The sequence below is a fragment of the Thermobia domestica genome, chromosome 6 (assembly GCF_964235325.1).
Source record: "Thermobia domestica chromosome 6, izTheDome1.hap1.1, whole genome shotgun sequence".
In the NCBI taxonomy this organism is placed as follows: Eukaryota; Metazoa; Arthropoda; class Insecta; order Zygentoma; family Lepismatidae; genus Thermobia; species Thermobia domestica.
Genome location: NC_137459.1, coordinates 192274544 through 192297625, shown reverse-complemented (window position 1 = coordinate 192297625; position 23082 = coordinate 192274544). Strand labels below are relative to the sequence as shown.

At 34.6% G+C, this 23082-nt stretch overlaps 1 protein-coding gene across 1 annotated transcript in view; it reads left to right on the top strand.

Annotated features, from left to right (window-relative positions):
* LOC145688375 (ligand of Numb protein X 2-like) overlaps nucleotides 1–23082 on the top strand; it is a 698396-nt gene that overhangs the window by 570222 nt on the left and 105092 nt on the right. The window contains exon 3 of the mRNA XM_081762542.1: nucleotides 15766–15888. Coding sequence (XP_081618668.1) covers nucleotides 15766–15888 — 123 coding nt within the window. The remainder of the gene's footprint in view (nucleotides 1–15765; nucleotides 15889–23082) is intronic.

The following is a 23082-nucleotide window of genomic DNA, read 5'->3' as shown; positions in this document are numbered from 1 at the left end:
AGTGGTTGAAATTAGTCATTTTCTGTTTCTATCTTTTTTCCCATTCAACAAAACAGTAACAGATAGCGGCATGTGTTAGTCTGCAAATACTTCAACGTTTTAAGGAAACATATCGTCACCATCAGCGACACTCTGCCAAAACTGAAAAAACCGGAAGAGACTAAATTTACTTTTACTTCCTATTTCAGCACTGATTTCCATAGAGCAAAAACGGTAGAATACATCAAGAATTCTTTTCTTTGCAATTGATTCAGTGTCCTAAGGGTATATTTTATATGAGAGGCTAACCCTCCATTTAAACCGGAAGTGGTAGAAATGAAGCATTTCTTGTTTCAATTTTTATCGCAAAGACCAAAAACCTTGATAGCAGTTCTCTTTTTTATTTCAATCGGTTCAACGTTTCAAGAGAACATACCATCACCACATGCAACACTCTACCTAAACCGGAAGTGGTTGAAATTTGCTAATACTTTCAGTTTCAATGTAGTTTCCCATAGAGCAAGAACAATATGAGATGTCGAAAAGTGGTTCATTTAAATCGATTCAGCGTCCCAAGAATAGGTCCCAAATCTTTCGTTAACCATCTATTCAAATCGGGAGTGGACCCAGTGGTAGAAACCAACCGTTTCCGGTTCTTGTATCGTTGGCCGTCATAAAACAAAATCAGTGATAAATAGCGACACCTGGATTTCAACAATCGACTCAGCGTCTCAAGAGAATTTACCATCATCATCCGCAACACACTACCAAAACTAGAAGTAGTTGGAATATACTATCTTTCCGGTTTCTATGCTTGTTTCCATTAAGCAAAAACGGTAAGGGATATCAAAAAACTGTTCTTGACAACCAAAAATGGTGAAAGCATTTCTTTATTTGATTACAACACTGATCGCATAAGGGATAAAATGGAAATAGTAAGCTATAAGTATATTTTTTATATGGATTAAATACCAATAATATATTTCATCTCTGATTTTATTCTTTTTATTGCAATGAAAAGTGATAGACATCATTTACCACTTCTGGTTTTAGTGTTAATACCTATAGACCATAAACAGTAACCTGTAACAGGTAATGGCTGTTTGATATGAATTCAACCTCCGAGAAACAGAATGTATCTTGGGTCTTATTCAGGGCTGGATTAACCCATCTGGAGGCTAGAAAAAATAGGTGACCCCTGCTGACTTCGCCTAATACATTTCTGTAAAAGTACAGTAGGAAAGTTAAGGGAATAGGCTTCATATTTTTGGTCATATTTTATTTTATGATGATTATTGTATCATCATGATTGTTTTTAGATAGGCAGTTGAGATTTTGATCAGAGTGGAGACCCTGTCCACGTGGGGGCCCGGGGATATATTCCCCTAAGTCCCTCCCTTAATCCAACCCTGGTCTTATTCCTCTTTTGCAATCAGTAGTTATAGAAATGCTACTTCAGGTTTAAGTATTGAATTGACATAATTTGGAAGTTTGTGATAGATATTATTATTATTATTATTATTATTATTATTATTATTATTATTATTATTATTATTATTATTATTATTATTATTATTATTATTATTATTATTTACATAAAATAATTATTATTCTGCATGCTTATGTTTTAGAAACTTGCCTGTGTGGATCAAGAAATAAGGTCATACCTGAGAGCACACTTTATTTCTAGATCAATTAAATACGTGTTTCGTTTTATCTCTCTCTCTATCTCTCGGCGCCGCGGTAGTGGTTGAGCGTTCACCTCCGGTGCATGGGGTCCCTGGTTCGATCACAGCTCGCGCCAAGTGAACTTTGTGGTGGGCAAACACGTGCGTGGGTTTCCTCAGGATTTTCCTGTTCCTTCCCACTTTATTCATTCCACCATTTCATTAATTTCTCACCACCGTTTCCTTTAGCCTTCCTGGCATAACCATGGGACTTAAAGCTCAAAGATTTGGTTTTATTTATCTTTCTTTCTATCTGTCTGTATTTTCTTCTCTCTGTCAAGTTATTTATTTATTTATATATTCCTCTGTTCCTCTCTTTTTCAGTACAAAACTGACAAAAATGTGTCATATATTCTAAGGTTACAAATTATTTGTTTCTAATACATCCGGGGGCGGAATAGAAAGTTTCCTTCTATATTACTAAGATACTTGAAACAATTGGTAAATCCTGGGACTGTTCCAAAGAAACGAGGACATCTCGTCACCTTAATAAAGGGTGTCAAAAAATAAACGCAGAATTTACGCGTAAATTGGTCGCCACGTTTTTTCCGTGTGGTTAAGAATGCTCTTTGATGCAAAGTTGTAGTAATCGCATTCCGGTTAATAATGGGTTAGTGGTAATAAAGAAGTACACGGTTGTGATAAAATATAGATACGAGGGTCTTGTACAGAAACTGTGTGCATCTTACTTGGAATATTTAGGCGAGAAAAGGCACCGAACGGAACACCTTCTAAAAGAATGGTTCAAGTTTAAACAAATACGTTCAGTGATGGACAACAGAAGAAGTAGTATTTCTTGTACCGGATATTCGGCCAAAAACATTGCCGCTGTGAGCGCTAATGTCGCTGAGTGTTCGATAACGTCAATTCGTCGCCTGTCTCTTTTAACGGCTTAAACCGAATGAGGCAACGGGCATTCGTCGAGTTTCTACTGAATAATATGCAAATGGATGGTGAGTTTGCTAAGGTTCAGCGACGAGACGCATTTTCATCTGGATGGGTATGTACACAAACAGAACTGTCGCATTTGGGACACAGAAAATCCTTATGTCATAAAGAAAATCCTATTTATTCTGCTTATGTGGTGTGCGCTTTGGTGTGGTAAAATTATTTGGCTCAGTATTTCAAAAACGAATCCAGAAGTGCATGTATTTAGTAACTATCAATGGTGTACGTTATCGCGAGATGATAACATTTTTTGTGACCTGGGTTGAAAGCCATGAGCCTTAGCTTTAACATTGATGACATATTCTTCCAGCAGTATGGCTCCACATGTCATGCAGAGCGCAAACCCATTGAGTTGTTACGCCATAAATTTTATGGTGGCTGATTTCGTGCAACAGTGATCACAATTGGCCGCCAAAGTCAAGCGATCTTACACTGACTTTTATCTCGAGGAACTTTTAAAGACTGTCATTCTTTACAGTAAACGCATACCAACCATTCTTGAATTTATCAGAAGAAATTTGCCGTGTTATCGCAATAATTGAGACAAAAATATGCGAAAATGTGATTGCAAACGTTGTCAAAGAATTGCTCAAGTGTCATACTAAAATGGAGAACATTTGCAGGTATTATTTTTTTATATTTAATCAGAGTGTTTACTCTTTTCAAGTATGTCGCAACTGTGCCAATTTATTTCTAAATAGAGGTTCATTTTGTAAACATAACTCGTTTCTTACTTTTGAGGCACCGTTTATAATGAGTGTAGGAAATAAATAGTTCATACGAAAAATTTACATTATACATCTATATTTTTAAAGAAATTTTGTATTTCGTTTTCCTATTTTTTAGTTGAGTTTTGAGCTAAATAATTATATTCAGATTTTCATGGTGCATTACTGTGTTGCGTCAAAGCCTTTGACAATGACTAGTTTGTATAGATTATGCATTACCACGTACATCCATTTTGACAAGACAAATTGTAGATAATATACTACTCCATCTATATCTGCTGATTGTAACACCAATAATTCATTCTCCGATGAGGAAGTATCTTCGCATCAACCGGCCTGTTGATTTTACGTTGGTCTGTACGCGATTGGCCAGTGTCATTATTCAATTTGATGAGAGCAACGGTGTTGGTAGTCTGGACAATTCATAGACTAATCCACAACGACCCCGAAATCCGAACGCAAAACGACCTACTCCTGATGCGTTTAACATGATTTACAACCATAACTGAGTTTCCGTGATAACTTGGATTTGTACCTTTGACACCTCTGTCCCACAAACAATAGCCAGAGAGCAAACACTTTACTTAATTTGATGTTCTTCTTAAAAAGAAACTTACCAAGAACTAAAGTTTAAGTTTTGAAGCGCGACGTGAATTTGAAGTGATAGTGATACGAAAACTTGCTTTTTTTGTGTGTGTGTGACGACAAACAAAGGTACAAACAAAAGTGTTTTTTTTTCTTTTTTTACTTTTCTTCTTCTCTTTTTTTGGCTTTAGAAATAACACTGTCTTCACGTTAATGTAAAGAAATTCAAACTAGGTATGAAGAAGTAAAAACAAGTAGAACCAGAAGAAAGAAAAATACTTCCTAATTGAGTCCCCTACTCGTTGAAGTCACAAAAGAAAATCGAAAGTAGTAACTTTGCTACGACGAGACTGCCTCCAGTCAGTTACCCACACTGAACTTCAAGAAATAACTTTTCAAAGGCAACTATTTTTTTTTCTTTCTAGCTACAAGAAGTGAAAGGGCCTAGTCTTAACACGCAAATTCGCATTCAACAAATCTTTCTCCTTCCACAAAGTCAGTCTCCATCTCTCTTTTAGCTTCCCCCCCTCCCCCCGCAAAGCTACATCGACCCAAAACTCCACACAAAGAATAGAAGAAACTTCTCAATGCTCTAGCAGGGAAAATTGGAATGGAAGGGGTGGATCCGGTTAAAAAAAAAGAACTAGATGGATGTGGTTCGAGTATCTCTTCATACTTCGATGCTTCCCTTCTAAAACCAAACAGAGATGATGTTAAACTTCCTTCTTCGAAGGAAGAATAAATCAAAACTACACCATGCTCTTAAAAAATAATAAATATATGCATGAAGTGTAACAATTAGTCTTTGGTAGATGAGCATACGTTACATTGTTCTCGCTTGTCCCAAATTACTCATTTTAGCTTCAGACATCTACTGACTATGTTTGCTTGTTGTAAACATGCCTTTAGACTGTTAAGATAAGTTTTGTATCTATTAGAGCGGTTCTCAAAAATTAAAATACTATAAACTCTCTTTAGAGAGACTTGTGGTGAAGTGATTAAACTTTAACACAAACCATCTTCCACAAGAAAAACTCATGAAATAATGACACCAGTAGATTACACCATTGAAGAAAATATTCTTCATTCATTGATTCTTTTTCTAAATTTGTATTACAAGTACATATTACATTTACAGCTAATTTATTGTCTCATCATTTTCTTTCATGTGTCCCAAATTAACGTTTCACACCTTACTTTCATGTATTTTGTTGTAAATATCAATTCTCTCTCTCTCTTTCTATATATATATATATATATATATATATATATATATATATATATATATATATATATATATATATAGAGAGAGAGAGAGAGAGAGAGAGAGAGAGAGAGAGAGAGAGAGAGATACAAATTAGAAACTGGATCCAGTTGGCTAAGGATAGAAGTCAATGGAGAGCTTCTGTGAACGCAGCATTGAACCTCCGGGTTCCATAGGCCATAGAATTAGTTAGTTAGTTTTTATTACTGATACACTGAGTATGTCCAAATTGTGGTTATTTGGTTATTTACAGAAGGTGTGTATGTGCTTTTTTAAAATTCGTGATTTATAAATATCAGCAGGAAGCTTTCTCTGCCCCGTATCTGTTCCACAAGACAGTCCTCTTCGATAAACTACCAGAACGTTAGAGCTCCCTCGTGACTAAGTAGTCAGCGTAATCGCCTTTGGCTTGGGGCACCTGAGTTCGATTCCCGGCGGGAGCTCATGTGGTTTGGATATCACGTTAAGCTGTAGGTCTGCGTATCATATAGACTCGCTGCTGAAAGAGACGCTAAATTGGAGATCAAATCAAACCAAATCAAATGTCAAAATGCAGTCATCTCGCTCCGCTCCGTTAGTGTGTAATGAAAGCTACGGCACTCGCAATATCGCGACGGTGGTGTACCTTTTGCAGCACGCCCATTTTCGATAACTATTGAATTGTCTGTACAAAGAAAAAATGAAAAAATAATGGAAATGTGTATCTCAGGACTATTTGTGTGATTATATTTTATTGAATGAACAATAGTAACGTGGCTATTATCTATTAAAAAGTTACAAAAAAGCATACCAAGAAATTTTGTCGTCATTTATGGAAATTACCCTTGTAAAAAAAAAGCGTCTACTTTGATGCGCTCTGGCGAATGTTGTTTATGTTTTCTTTGTTTTGCTGATTTTATTTAGTGTAATAACAGAATGCAATATGATTAAAAACTTAAGTATATACGTGAAATAACAAATAAAACAAATGCATTACAATACGAGTTGCAATCTATTTGCATCATTGTTTACCAAAAAAAAATCTAGTGATGCAAAAAGTACAACGCCCCTGTTCTGGTATTCTTTTCCAGAAGGAAGGCTCGTTACCAATAAAGGGCAAATGCGTAATTTAATTAACTTGTATATCAAACAGTAATAGTTATCTTTTTTTAAAATTTCAGAATTGTAAAGGTAATGACTTCTGTAACATAAAAATGTATTAATGAACATATAAAAACAAAATGTATTACAGATCATAGCCTGAACTATTATCTACAGAAAACTACCGTTCAACACAGTTTCCACGATGTTGAATACATTTACGCCATCGTCGAACCCAGGCATCAAAACTATTTTGAAAAAATTCAGTACTTTGCTTCTTGACCATCTTCCATTTTAAAGCTTTTTTAGCACAAACTTTATGATATCCCAAGACAGCAATTTATTCAATTGACAGCGCCAGACAGAGACATTCAATGCATTGGAAACATTCTGAGCTGTAATGTGCCTGTCTCCTCGAATCAATTCATCAGCATGTTCTCAATTAGAATCTGTGACTGATGTTGTTTGCCGGTCGCTTGTCGATTTATCTGCAATCACTGTTTTTCCGTTTCTAAACTTCTTCACCCAACGCCACACTTTGCTGATGTCCATTACAGCCTCCCTATAAACAGTCTTCAAGCGATTATGGACTTTCATAGGTGGACAACCTCTTTTTTGCCAGAAATTCAATGACGATTCTTACTTTTAGTTTCAGATCTATGGTCCTAATCAGTCAATCTGAAAAAGAAAAGACTACATTAGTAAAGTTATAGCTATAATGTCAAGAATAATTAGTTCAATAGCTATAACAGAAACACAACTGTAGCAAGGGAGGCATTACCTTTTGATCCACCCTCGTAAATACGAGTTTTACACAAGTATCTTATCAAATTAGTTACAATACTTTGTTTATTCTAGAAAGCAGTAAAGTATGAATAGCTATTACTTATATTATGAAAATTGAAGCCAAAATATTTACAGCTGAGAAGAGTGCAGTAACCATGACTGCTGTACGTGAAATTTTTATTCTCTTATCTAGCAGGTGTTGTTTGTGAAGAAAAGGATTGTAATTCCATCTTTTCCTCTCTTGTTCCTACGTAGAAACAAACTAACGTAACGTTTACCTTGTTTTTGTGAAAGCGTAGCTGGGAAAGGGAGATGAGGGAATTCCGTTGAAAAGTATTTAAAGTGTGCACTTCATTGAGTGTGTGTCTGTTGTCGTCTGTGAAAATATTTGGTTCTTCCATCATGTTTTTTCTGCTTTCAAGCACTCCACGGCACAAGATAAACACTTGTCTGTGAATTTAAATTCTGGACTACTTGATTCGAGTTTATCTTTGATCAGGAAACTAGGTTTTTCTTCTCAACAACGCATTTTTTTATCCCATATGCTTCTTGGCATTATTGTGTTCTGAATTTTTCATGAACTTTCAAGATTTTTCTGATTTTATTTTATTTGTTTATTCCTTTGCGTTCACTTGTCATGTTTACTGAAGATAAGTAAGTAGAATAAATTCTTTCCAAATGGTTCAGCTTGTAAGTTCTCCCTCCAAATAACTTGCCCAGTATGTGATTGTTTTAACGTAATTTCAGTGTTTCTATATAATCATTACATAGCCATTAGTAACTAAACACCATTATATAACGAGGTTTTGTTTCTAATTAACGCGTGTCCCAAAATTCACGCAAGAAGTAATTTTGATAGAAAATACAGGTTTATAATTAAAAATTTACATTTTTTATTGTTTCATAAATTATACAGAATAGGATTATGTATGGAATAGCATGCAGGTAAATGGCTTCCAGACTTTGGTGGCATATACGCACTCGTTATTCATTACACGATTGTATTCATTTCTCATCATCACTGTCTCCTTTAGAATAGTAATACTAAATATATAATGTGGGACGTAAAACTGAAAGATTTCATTTCATTTTATAGAGCAGAGAAATAAGCCAGTCTACAAATTCTCACCGCTATTCTAGTAGCTAGCGAGTGCAGCTTTGTTGTATGTAGTTCCGGGTTCAATTTCCGCCGGGAGAGCATCACAATTTGAACATTTTACGGTAGTTCCATTCCACCTTTAAGTGTAGGTTCACGTCTGCTATAATTTCGGTATTGAAAAGAGAGGCTGAACCACATAATTTCCTGTCATCAACTTTAGAAGTTTTGAGTTAACACTAGAAAAAGACACAATGAAGTTTACCATAACAATGTACTGTCATTTATCTAACATATTAGTATTCCTATGCCTACTTTAAAGATATCCGCTAATATATTAAAAGGGTCATTTTCCATTATCTATAAATTAAAATGCTAGGTTTATATGTTAGTCACCAAAGAAAATTTATATGTTTGTCTCCAATACTTTCGACAATCAGATCTCAAAAACCACAAGTGTTAGAAATGTGCCACTTTCGCTGGTCGATTCCAAATTTTGTATAGATTGTTCAGTTCTAATTGAATATTTAAAAAAAATATGGTCGTTAATTCTTTATTGCTTTTTAGGGGTACACTAGAAGTGTTGATTTTAAAAAATAATAAAGCCTCATATCCTACTAGTTATACATTCTAACACCACGCTTGTATACAGGGGTTGTATAATCCCTCAGCCGTTTCTTTCATGGCCAAATTATAATGACAAACGTAGGATATTCATTTCTCCAGGCTAAGATGAATCCTTATTGTTTGGAGTGTTTTGCCCAATGAACACCATATATCATTAACATTATAATTAATTGTGTATGTAATATATTTGCTTATTACATACTGTATACAAAAAGAAAGAAAACACTGATCATACATGAATTAGAAACTGCAACCAGAAGTAGGCTCATATCATGCAAACGGTGCGAGATATTGAGAAAATAATCGAAAAAATCCACCCCTTTACGGTACCCCTTACCGACTTTTATCAAGACGTCTTTCACTTGTGTCTGTAAAGGGGCATGTACAGATGTGAGGAATGACAAGGAGATTCAGGCTCGTATGTGAATGATGCGTTGTGTAGAGAGCGCAGGTTCAGCTAGTGTATTAAAAAAATAGTAACACATATTGTAAGATTTACTTTTAAGTATGTAGTTGTGCATTTCTCAGTATTGACTAGTTAATGTATTATTGTTTCGCTAGTAGCAACAATTGATCGTAGTTACTTCGTGAACCAAATGTTTACATTGATCGGTATAAGTCACTGACGTAACTTCAAGCATGTTGGGGCACAGTGGCTTACTGGTAAAGCGCTAACTCCTGGGGTCACTTGTTCAATTTCCGGTCAAGTAAGTTTGTGGTGGACAACATCGTGTCCGTAGGTTTTCTCGGGGTACTCTCGTTTCCTCCCACTTTCTCATTCCACCAATTCTTCCATCATGATTCACTTGTCTTAATCATCTTCTCCCTTAGCTTAAAGAGAAGAATCGTGAAGTTAAACAAAAATATTTCTTTTCATTTTCAACCTCGTTGTACAGGATGCTGAAATACAGTGATTAGTGGTAAACGTTTTTATAATAAATTAGGTAAACGTTATTGCAAAACTTGCTAGGTTGACCACAATCTTGCGAAACTACAGATATTTTCTTTCTTGTTTAGTAAGATGCTTAGTTGTCTGTGAAAACATCTATCACTTATTTGGTATTTGTTTAGTTAAAACGCTTGAAGATTAAACTATAATGTAATATGAATTCTTCAATACTGTTTCGGTTTGATTACAAACTGTAAAGGATATTCATAAAGCCAATATAAGAGAAACCCTTATACGAAGTACATTTAATCTTTAAATGATTGTAACGATATTTGGTGGCCACACCTCCACAATCGATGCACCGATTTTCATGATTTTTATTACATTAATGAAACATGTTTTATCTTAGGTTTTTTATTATATTGATTTTTTTTTTTCGAGAGGGTTCTCTACAAGAAGAAAACATCCCTAGAAATGGCATTTAAATGCTAATAATGGGGTGGAATATTTCTAACAGATTAGGCAACACTTCTCAACTTAAAGCAATGTTGGTTGCCTACACAACAGGTATAACATTTTCATTGAAAGGCATATTCTACAGGAAAAGGACGTCCAAATAATTCGTCAGTTATTCGTCCTTATTTATTCTACTCAGTTCCTTATTTCAAGTATCTTTGATAAACATTATTCTTTCTGTGCGCAGAATGGGCATTTTAACTAATCTACTATTACAAATCAAAATTGTCAATATATAAAGATAAATTAACATTGATTTTTGATGTATTCAATACCTAACATCTCAAGACTTGCTTTGAAAATATGTTAGTCCAAACTAAAAAAAAAAAAAAGAAAGAAAAGAAACTGCCGTTATTGTATATAATATAATACACACTTGTGTGTATGCGGTTTCATTTGCATATTTTGAGACTCCAATATATCTGTAAACTCTCGAGAAAGAGAGACGCGCGTTTTCCAAGATCTTGAATTAATCATCAACTCTCTTCCTATTCATTTCTTGTTTCCTCGTCTGTAAAAGTCATTGCTGTTTCAGAACTTTCATCAGGGGAAGAATTCGCCAGTCCCTGCAGCTTTCCAACGAATCGTAGAATGGGGGAGGAGTACATTTCTCTTCAGCATGCAGCAGATGGATGGTTTTACTGAACGTATGAATATATATATATATATATATATATATATATATATATATATATATATATATATATATATATATATATATATATATATATATATATAAGCTCTTGGAAAGTGGTCAAATATTGTGGCAGTACTCATTTCATGCGTATTAAAGCAAAGTCCTTGCATTTTCGTCCAAGAACACAAAATGAGAAAATAAAGAACAGTAACCGCGTAGAAAATTAAATTAGCATCTTTCAGAAAACTGCAGAATTCTGACTGCTGCTATGAATTTCTATGAAGCATTCTATTATGCTCAAATTATTAATGCATACAATTTCTTGTTTTCTGTACATCAGTGACAGTTTCAAATGACAGCACATTTTTCTCACATTTTATTCTGTGTATATCATATATTTTGTCCAATTGTATACAATGAACTAACTTTATTGTAAATCTATAAACTTGTTATAAAAAACACTTAGTGGTAGTCTTACAAGGTATTGGGACTTTCTTTGAGTGACCCAATAATTCCTTTGGAGCTTTTAAGCTGAACGTAAAGTAATGTCTTAACGTAACAAAAGTTTGGGCTTAGAAGTCAGCGTGGGAACAATTAAAAGAACAATATTAATTCATTCGTGCCACCTTCTCGTAGCAAACTGTGCATACTTGTGTTGACATTACAATAGTTTGAAATGTATCTACAGAACTAAAGTTCTCTGTGTCTAATTTAATTTAATGAACAAATATTTTCTGTTAGAGACACCACCTTTCAATTATTTAGTTTTTTTATTATGATTTTGACAATATTAATGTTTAAACTTAATGTCTAAAGCATCTTTTTAATAAAAGAAATATTTTTCAATTTAAGTCAATGATCCTGTCTAGTTTCACTTATTATTATTATTATTATTATTATTATTATTATTATTATTATTATTATTATTATTATTATTATTATTATTATTATTATTATTATTATTATTATCCTACGATGGCATTTCAAGCCCCTCATCCTAGAAGTTATACAACCTAATATAGATAAGTGTATAATGGGTTGTATATTTTTCATATTTCTATTACCTACATATTTAATCCTTTCGTTCGTAAAAGGAAATATAAAGGATGTCTAGCCAACTAGTTACTTTTGCCATTGAAATCTTATAATGACTTTCTATGATCACTGAAAGTAGAAACTTCGTACGAAGGCGGTGTTGGTTTGTTTTTTTTATGTAATGAACTTCCCTCTCCTTTTTTCTTAAATTGTTCTCCTTCTTTCTGCTTTCTTCTTTCTGTGTATACCGTAGATATGTGTCTTTTAACCCTATTTTGCATTTTAAGTTGAGTAAGTTCAGACTTCGAAATCTGAGAACGTGCCTTATTAAATACTCGAATCTGGACAGTTTATGTTCTGTTAGTCTCATGTTTGTATGGGAAATGAAGATATTTCGTGTAGTTACAGTCTTTAAAGTGGATGAACTCCTCCGATTATATTTGCATGACTTTGTTTATTACTGGATATGAAAACCAGCTTTGTCGAAAACAAGTTTTATCTTCAAACTTTATCTCGTTATTCTTTAAGAAAAACGAAAATTTAATCAATATCACTCTATTACTTCTAGAAATAGCCGCAGACATAAACGCAAATTTAGGTAATGCAGTTACATTTTTAAAAAATGACAGACTCTGCCAAAATCATATTCTTGCAACTGTACGGAGTATATTTTAATACGTGCTTGCTGAAACAAAAATCTTAAATAACCAAAGGAAATCCTCATTTGTCTCATTTCAGTCATCTTAACAGTAAGAGTACAGAGATTGCACTCGTTTCCTGATAGCATTTTCACAACTTTGGCTTGAATGAGACAAAAACAGCAATCATGACTCGCTGGTGTAAGGTACCATATCGTATGTAAACTATATTTTTCACAAAGTGTTACTTATTGCAGATGGAAGTAAATTGTGTGTGGTATTGGGACTTTCTTAGCGATATATAAAATTATGCATTACAAATTTCACTCTCTTTTAGTGTGAGTACGTTATTGTTATAATTAGCACACATTAAAGTTGAGTAGATCCTGAAAACATAAGCTACCATCGAAGTATGTTATTGAGCTATCACAAATATAATACAAGCAGTAAAGGGTATAGCCGGATAAGATGGTGAAAAGTGATATTGCTGTGATATTTATACCAAGATACCTCATACCCAAAGATAACTTTGGGCAGAAAAATTACGAAGTTATTGTTGAAAATTCGAAAATCAAAAATTGCTTATGTCTCGGAAAGTTGCAAGGGTGAAACAAAATATGGATGTACTTTGCTTGAAGTGTCTTACTGAAAACAAGAAACATTGTATTTTGCCCTTCAAATTTCTAGCGAAAAGCATATCGAAAGTATTCGAATTCAGATATTTTTGGTTTATGATTGAGTGACCACCTTCTATTTTCTACCATAGAAGCAGCATTAACTGGCCTATAATATATTTTGATCATGATTTGATACTCGCGGTACAACTTGGTGTAAAATGAAGAAAACCCAAGACGGGCACGATTGGAACATATGCGACACGCGTTACGCCATAAATATTTTGGCCGGCACGAATATAGCGGAAAAAAATTCGCCTCAGCCGTATCTAGTTGCCTGCGCTTAACTTTCAGTGTAGGCATTAAAAATCAAAATCATCTTTCTTCCAAATATTCAGCTATATTACAAAGCCATAATTCACACAATAAATATCACTTTGTGCCATGAGAATTTCTAGCCCGTTTGGATCTTGAAACACGCACTTTACATGTCTGCGTCACTTGTGATTGCAATATATGGCCCCAGCATATCTACAATATAAACAATCGTAGTATAAAGAGTAAATGGCTTACATAGAGGCTACTTTTTTGTCCAAGGTACGATTTTCGATCATACTCATTATTCGACCTCTTGCCGTGTCGAATATATATTCCATCAAAGGTTAGTACCAGACAGTATTGTGAAGTTTCTATGCCACAATAGCGTTTTCAATTGTCATGAGCTCTTCTCGCGAACAGGCCGCGACTCCGAATTTGTAGGGTAAAATGACTTTTCCAAGGACGTCATGACAGATGCACACATATCCGAAATTTGCCGGTACCTTTCCTGCCCTAGAATTGCAGCACTAACACTATTCGAATTGCCACTGCGCAATTTAAACAAAAATGTAACAGTACGTAAATGACAGTTCGATTATCAGCAACACTGAAGCTCTCACGCGGCTTCTGGAAGAAGTATGATTACGAGAGTTATACTGTCATGTAGAGCCATTTATGACGACTCTCGACCAGAAATTCAAACTCGACCATCTTTGACTTCTGACAGTATTCATGTCGGCCAAAATATTAAGCGGTAACGCGTGGTGCATATTTTCTAGGCGCGTCCGACTTAAGTTTTCTTTATTTTACACTAAGTTGCACCGCGAGTGTTAAATCACGGTGAAAATATATTATAGGTGGGTTAATGCTGCTTCTATGTTGAAAAATAGAAGGTGGTCATTCAATCATAAACCAAAAATATTTGAATTCGAATACTTCAACGCGCTTTTCGCTAGAAATGTGAAGAACGAAATATGTTGTTCCTTATTTTCAGTAAAGCCCTTTAAGCAACGAATATTCATATTTTGTTTCACCTTCGTAACTTAAATAGTTTTCGAGATATGAGCAATTTTTTGATTTCCGAATTTTCAACAATAACTTCGAAATTCGAAGGAATTTAAAGTTGATTTTCTGTCCAAAGTTATATTTGATATAAGTTACCTTTGGTATAAATATCACGGCAATCCGTGTAAGGGCACTTTTCACCATCTTATCCGGCTAATACCCTTTAAGCGCTAGACGCCAGATTCAACAAATATGTTATGCGTGTACATTCCCTGTGAAAACAGTTTATCCTATACATATGAAATCTTAAGTTATATTTGTTTTGTTTGTTTTTGTGCCATGATACTTCTATTTTGACTTGCACCAACCAAAGGGGCTGTGACGCCATTTAAATACCAGGCTGAAATTCACGTTTAGCTAAAAGTTCTCATTGATATCATTGTGTTTTTATGGTTTTTGTCCGTCAGACCTGCAGATAGCGATTAGTAATGTCTTTTTTTTATTTGTTAGTCAGCCAAATGCACAAGTAAAACATATACCAATGTTTTACGAATTAAATGTTTTATCATGTTTCAGAAGATGATAAAACTTCAGCTTTATAGCTGTGTTGTAGAAAAATGCGTTTATTTTCTGTGAAAACCTTTTTGCCAACACTTTACCCGCCTTCTTTTGTGAATAGTCATCATCATCATTATCATCTTAGGTATTCTGCCATTATTAGCAGGTCACTTGCCACAGCTGCGCCATTTCAAACATTTTATGTTTTCATTAATTTTTAAAATACTATATTAAATTCCCTCAAAATGTATTACATCTTATATTTGGATATAACAGAAATTCTTATTGAATTGACATTGAGGTAGGATGTTCTACATCAATCATAATAAAATTTAGAGATAGAAATCAATATAATTGGATTTTTTTTTAAATTCCTAAAGGGACATTTCGATATTTTCGTCTTTTATTTCCAATAGCTACGAGATACCGATAAACATGTATGGATATTTGAAACCCTGCTCGGTTGTTAATAAAACGAAATATTGTTTGCCACCCTAGTTTAATTACACTGAAAGCTACGTCGGATTCATTGAACTTCACAAGAAAACTACAGAAAAAATAGCTATCATCAAATAGTTCAAAATGCCTTTGATATGTATATGAAATTTCGTTTTCTTTTTCTGGTAAGAAAAATATTTTCTAGTCCATAAATTGCCAATAGAACGTAGTGTAATGGATTTTTCTTCAGAACATTCTAGCAACAGTTAGGTTTTAACCACTATCTTCTAATTTCAGCGCTGTGTCGTTGTGCAAGAAGTCTTTCCCGAAGGCTTAGTGGCGCAAGATGGAAGACTCAAACCTGGAGACCAAATAATAGAAATAAATGGCGTAGACATGACCAACGCTACTCATCATCAAGTAAGTTTTTATTTAAAATTCTCCAGTTAGTTTTGTTTGTATGCTCATCTACACAAGGACGCAGAGGAAAGAGAAAAAAATGTCAAGTATATATTTCCCCTTTGGATGAAAATCAACCTCTCTCTCAGGTTTTAGTTACTCTCAAAATAGTCACACTAACGAGCGTATTTTCATATGAACAACATAAACTACGGTTCTTCTGAGCACTGGTAGGACATGTGTACACAAACTAGAATGAGCTTTCTAGCAAAAAGACTAGCGAATTGTTACTTGAAATCTCTGTGTGTTTAATTAACTCTAGTCTCATCTGCTGAATGTTGGTATTTCGTAGAACAGAACCAACACAGCCGACAAAGTAACGAGTATTATTTCTTGTACACTCATCTCTTCCTATAAAGAAAGAATTGGTACAATCAACAACATGGTTACCTAATTTTCATTAGGCTTTTTTTAGAAAAATTTGAGATAATGTTTAAATATTAATCACCTCGTTTATATACGAAATCTATTTTGGTAAAATATAACTAGTGAATAGCAAATCATCATTATCATTGTATTTTTTCTATTGCTGACAGCCAGCTTGCGCCAAATGAGCTTGGTGGTGGACAAAAGCCTTGTTCTATATTTTCTCGGGATTCTCCCGTTTCCTCCCACTTTCTTCATTCCATAATTTCATTCATTTCTCATCATCACCGTCTCCTTTAACCTAGCCGGCATAATTTTGGGACGTAAAATTTGAAGGTTTCAAAGATTTATATTGCTGACAGGTTGTATGCCGCGCAAGTTGAGAGAAATCCATGCACCATGGTCCGCTGCCAACCTCTCATCTTAAAAAAGAACAGTTCTTTCTAATGCCATCAATCAATTGTAATATATTCCTTTCCTTCTTTATTTTTCTTCCACCGTACCGCGATCCTCACAATACAGTTCGTTCTTAAACAATGTACCAACCAGTTCTTTTCGCTTTGCTCGTATACTTGTACGTACTTTCCATGTCCTATGCTAACTCTTTTGCTCTTCCTTGTCTATTAGCTCTCCCAGCTATTCTGCATCGTAAATCTCTCTTCTTTGACTGGTCTCTGCCAAGAGGCTCCCTTTCCAGCGGTACACTCGGGGAATATTTTAACCCCGGAATCTTCTCGGCAAGCTAAGAAAGAATGATATTCTAGTTTCCCGTTGCTTTCCACATTACAGCGTTTTAACCACTAGATAGTTACTATTCCTCGGATTACTGTGTAACATTATTTTTTAGGACTTGTATTGTCATAAGCATCTTCTTCTAGTGCATTTTTCGTCTATTCCATTTACACCAGTTCATGATGGGTGTAGTGGCTGTTCTAGCCCGGGGGGCCTAGACCAACAGTTTTTTTTTAACAACAAGATAATTTAAGACTGGCTGCTAGCTGCTAGCCCGAGATTGGCTGCTAGCCCGAGAAGATCTGTTCACAATACGTCGCCAGGAAAGCTTCAATAGATACTTCAGATAATTTAAGCTATTATTTATATATTTTTCAAAGTTTATAGTAAACTTATGATAGCCTGGGTTATTTCCCCCTAGTTTTTACCTTCTAGATCCGCCAATGGATGGGTGATTTTTTTTCTGGCTATAAGCTACTTCTGACATAGCTCCAAATTTCTCTGTATCTTCACCCAACGCCCAAAACTGTATTCATAAAGGTTACCTATATCAAGGAAAAAAGAAAAATGATACCACATGTTAGATACTATACCAGAATATTGAGACAACCATATGAAAGTTTTTTTTTTTTTACTTCCTTTGGAACGGTTTATGGCAGAAATTAGATACAATCATATTATGTATCTGGGAGTATCTGGGAATTCGCATCCTCTGTAGTGTGGTTTTAGTAGTGATAATTTGTGACATAAACAAGTTTTATAACAGTTAGATCTCAAACAAATTGTGATCCTTGGAAGAATGAGACACAAGTAGGACTTTCATGAGTAATTAGCAGGAACATTACAGCAATATACTAATTTCGGTTTTATAGTGACGATATGTCAATCCTGTTTATGTATCGTGCCCGACAGAAGTGTTTGATTAGATACTGGCGACTGCTTTAAAACAAATGCAGAGTATGAGAATTAAATCTGTCATATCTATAGTTTGGTGTGGAGAAGAAATAAACTTGTGAACCAAAGGTTTATGAAAAACTCAAGTTATTAATATAGAGTATGCCAATGAACATTGACTTATATCATGATAAAAGAAATACGAAAGAAGATTTGAAACGAAGAAATATAATGTAAAACTTTGTAAGCGAAGGCATAGAAACCTAACGTAAACACACTAAAGAAGAATCACTTACTGCGTAGTGATCGTGGTTCAGTTGTCAAGGCGCTCGACCGCCGATCCGTGTGTCATTGCCTATCAATCGTTACCAAAAATCCTAAAGTAAAAAATAAAAATACTTGCCCGACGTGGATTCGATCCGAGTAAATCAAGACTACTGGATGAGCGCCTTGACCACTTTTTTTAAAATCTTTATTAACAGTTCTATCACATGTACATTGGACAGTTATAAAAGCAATACAAGAACCAGTTGATTAAAAAAGAAAAGAAAAAGAAAACAAATCTGAAATGTTTACGCATTTGTTACGCAGGTAAGACAACAAAATAATGCCAAAGTATTGTCTATACTGCACATTCATTTTCTGCAAATGGTACCGTAAATAAGACAAATACACATCGACATGATATTTTTGGTATGTGGTGAACACATAAAGAAGAGTATATGCAGCGAATCAGACTACGCTGTTAATTTTGCTTTAGAAAAATAGTTAAAATCTGGATATATCAGAACATTAGTAGCAGTAATATGAGGTGGAGAAGAATGACAAATCTTACTTATGATTGTACTAAATTTGTTCCATATATGTTGAATCTCTCAAGAGTATCTATAAGTAAGCGATGCTCAAGAGTATCTATATTATGACAGTAGTCGCACAGATTACAAGACATTATACCGAGCTGATATAGTTTGTTTCGCGTTTCGTATTTATTGTTAATGATAAAATACCAAAGAGATCTTTGCTGGGTAGTTAAAAAGGAACATTAATATTTTGCCAAATATAATTCCAATGTAGTTGTGGTTCTTTCAATTCAATGTGAGGCGTGACGATATGTTGTGTTCTTAGATAATGTCGGTAGAGAGCTTTGACAGGCAATAACTCAGTTTGTGCTCGTTCAATTAATGCATAAGCGACACCTAAGACGGGTTCACACAAGTGTGGGAATTTGAGTCACCAAGAAAAAAATTGAATCGGAGCTTCAAGGTCAATGCAACCTAAAGATGTAGAGAGAACAGAGGACGACACACGGATCTTATCGTTTCTAAACAATTCAATGCTTCTTTTCAGCAGTAGTGCTTTTGCCTGGAGGACAATGTTTACATAACCTACGCCACCCTAAGCTTGTAACAGCACAAGTTCATCACGTGCGATTCGTAACAGCTTGTGTTGCCACAGAAAAAACAACGCGTGACTATTGAGGAATGTTTATGTTTCTGTGCAAACAGGGAAAGCCTGGCAGAAATACCACAATAGACTCGATGCTTCTTGTTTGAGAAATACATTCCTATTTATCAGGTTTATATTGCGAGGCTTATGCTGTATTAGATGACCACGTATTTTGTTTGCAATTATGTCAGATTTGTAGTTAATGGCTTATGTGGTGTTATTGAAACATTCGATAACTAGGATTTTAACTGAGTCAGGAATCGTATAGTACGAACTGTATGTAGTCTGGTATTTCGGGTGTATACATAGCAGTTTTGTTTTTGTCTTTATTTAAAATCGCTCCAGAAATTTGTTGATACCTGTGTAGAAGGCTCTGAATATCTTCTAAGGTAGAAATGCTGTTGACATAGAAATGAACGTCATCAAGATAACTCGCGACAGAAATGGAAGCTTGATAAACTTGTATGCCCGTGAGTCTGGTTTGTGCCGCGTATATGAGAGGTGCAATCGAGAAACTAAATAAAAGGCTGGACATGCTATCACCTTGAAGAATACCAGTACAGAAAGGAATGACAGAACTGAGACCACCATTGATTTTTAGTTTAGTTGTCCTGTTATGATATACTTCTTGGAGCATGGACAGAAAAGCACCATTGAAACCAAATTTTTGTAGAAATTTAAAAAGATACTCATGTGACACCCTATCGAAAGCTTTCGAAAAATCTTTAGATAAAATAGCAACTGTCGTAGGAGAGGCAGTTTCATGATAGGCTATAAAAACTCTTATGTTAGCTAAGGTTTCATGAATTAAAGCTTGTTGCCCATGTCCATATTGATCCTAATAACTCTCCCACATAATGTTTAATACGAAGCGCTAGACGCCGTGTTAAAATTTTGAAGTCCGCACATAAAAGGCTGATAGGACGATAATTGTCGGTGAAGTTAGGCAGTTCATGGATTAATACAGTAATTTCCGTGGATAGAGATTCTCCTAAGGTACAGGTATCTCGATATTCACTGAAGAGATCCGTAAGAAACGGGGCAAGAATATCAATGAAAGTAATATAAAATTCTAATGGTAAAGAGACAATACCAATAGATTTACCACGTTTCCCTAATTGAATTGATCTCTTGACTTCATCAAGTGTAAAAGGACTGTTGAGATACTCTTGAGCATTTACATCTAGATTTAGAGGAATAAAGTCCAAAAGAGATTAATCTTCATTATTTACATTAGGTTTTGCTTAAAATTGTTTATAATACTGAACAAATTGGGGAAGTGTCTGCAAACCTTAAAAGATTTGGCCTTCCTTGCCCTTAATAGATGAAATTAACTTTTGTTTGCCTCTGAGTCGTTCTTTTTGAATTTGTACGATGTTAGCTTGTTCCGTGTCATCAGCCTGGACAAGCTTGCTTCTAACAAAAAAAAAACCGCGCATGCGTTGTTTATCTTATGACAATAAATGTGCTTTGATTTCTTGAATTTGAGGCCTGACCGGACGGCATCGCAATTGTTCTTGCATGTATTATTTGAGAAGGCTCGAGTAATAGTTGTATTAAGTATTGTATGCCTGGTTCCGTTGAATACAATATTGTTTGCTTATGGAGCGAAATCTTGTTTTAGCTCGCTTGTCCCAAAAATACATAAGTTTGCACTGATAACGTGATATTAACGGAAACAAGATCAGCCATTCTTCTCGAATTAATTGCTGATACTCAGGGTCCATAAGTATAGAGGTGTTAAAATACTAAAGAGGACTACTTCTCAAAAATTTGGATACTGGTAGGGTTATTCTCATAATTAGAGCATAGTGGTCACGGAAACAAACAGGTTCAAGCTTAATATCGCGTACTTGTGCAACAAGTGAGCGGCTTATGTAAAAAAGGTCCAAGCAGCTGGGTGATTTTGAAGTATGGAATGAATAACCCGGTTCAGCGGGTCGAAAATGACACCACACATCCACTAAATCATATGTGTCTACTATGCGCTGGAGTTCAGGAGAAAAGTTATAGTTCGGAGCCTGGTCAATGGGTTGCAAAACTGAATTATAATCTCCACCTAATATACAAGGGTGAGTGCCACTAAATAGAGCCTGAGCAAGGTCAGTGTTGAAGAAATCTTGGCGCTCTCTCTTGTTATGAGAACCAGACGGGACATAAATTTACATAATTTGATGCGTTCAAGCATACCAATGGAGATTCGTTCATTTGGGTGATCATTAAATGTCTTAAAAACTAGATCACTACGATAGATAATAGCTGTACCTAGCCCATTCTCTGAAAAACGAGAATAGCATGTATGATTGGAAAGATAACCATATTCTGAAATGGCCACTTCTTGAGCGAACAACGCATCAATATCTGCTTTGTAAATAAAATATCTTAACGTTTCTTGTTTAACAGGAGAAGTAAATCCATTTAGGTTAATGGTGGCAAAACTAAAACTATACATAAACAAAAAAGAAAGTGAAACGAAGTGGTAAACATTGCATTAAGGCTACAAATGATACCACAATAATACAAGGAAGATAATTATAAGTCGTCCCCAACAGGGGTACCAGCTTTCAACTTTTTCAAGGTGGCGCGTGTTCGTGCACCTGAAAATTGTATAACATCTGAAGAACGACCTCCTTTAGAAGTTTTTGAAACTCCACTAACAGTTGCCTTTAATTTGGAAAGTTTACGTTTTTAATATACAAGGGCACTGAGATCAGATTCACTGGCGGAATCACTGGTAAGTGATTGCACATTCCTCTCAAGGATGGGAGTAGTTAGGGGTGGTTACTTCTGGGCCAAAACTCCAAGCTAACACATTTCGTATATATTTTTAGTCAACACAGAAGGACCCAAGAAACTGTACTAAGTTGCATACCCCAAAGTGAGATTGAATATGCTTTTATGACATTTAAAATCATAAAAACTTACATCTAAAAACTTACAATCTAAAAACTTACATCTAAAACTACAACTCTTCTAACTTATAATGTCCCCATGGTAGAGTATTTATCCCATTCTTTAAAACACATCTCTTATCATCCACACAACTTAAAGCTAACTTATTTACTTCTATACTGTACAAATCGTGCTTATAACTTCTAATCAAATTCATCTTCTTATAATATTCTTTTTGATTGAACAAGCAGTCTTTATAATCGTTAAATGATAGTTCTTTACTTACAACATTTTTCTTAACTCCTTTTGCTTTCTTACAACATTTATCTTTTTCGAATCTGATTGAATACATTTTTGATCTTAAACCCACAAACTCTTCTATGATTGTACCTTTAATCTCATCCTTCATCTTACCAAGTATTTTCTTATTGACCTGTGGTATCTTATATCTGTTATCTTTAGAGTAATCACTCGTGTCGAAGTAATCAATATAATTTTTCATGTCCTCGTACACATCTTCTGTTTGGATATGGTATATATAACTATCGGTATCTGTATAACATACTTCTATTTTGTCTTGATATTTTGGTTTCATCACATTATAATGGAAATCGTACATTAAATATTTTGATAAATCTAGAATTGACATACCAACATAAATCGGTTTGTTAAATTGCACTTTAACCTTGTTCATGTGAACTGCTACTAAATTTTCCGTAAAAACTGTAGTACTCTTATAATTCGGTTTTGCTACAAGTTTCTCGTATTTTTTCTCATCACTTACAAGTTTAATATTAACTCTCTTTCTAATATTCTCCATAGTCT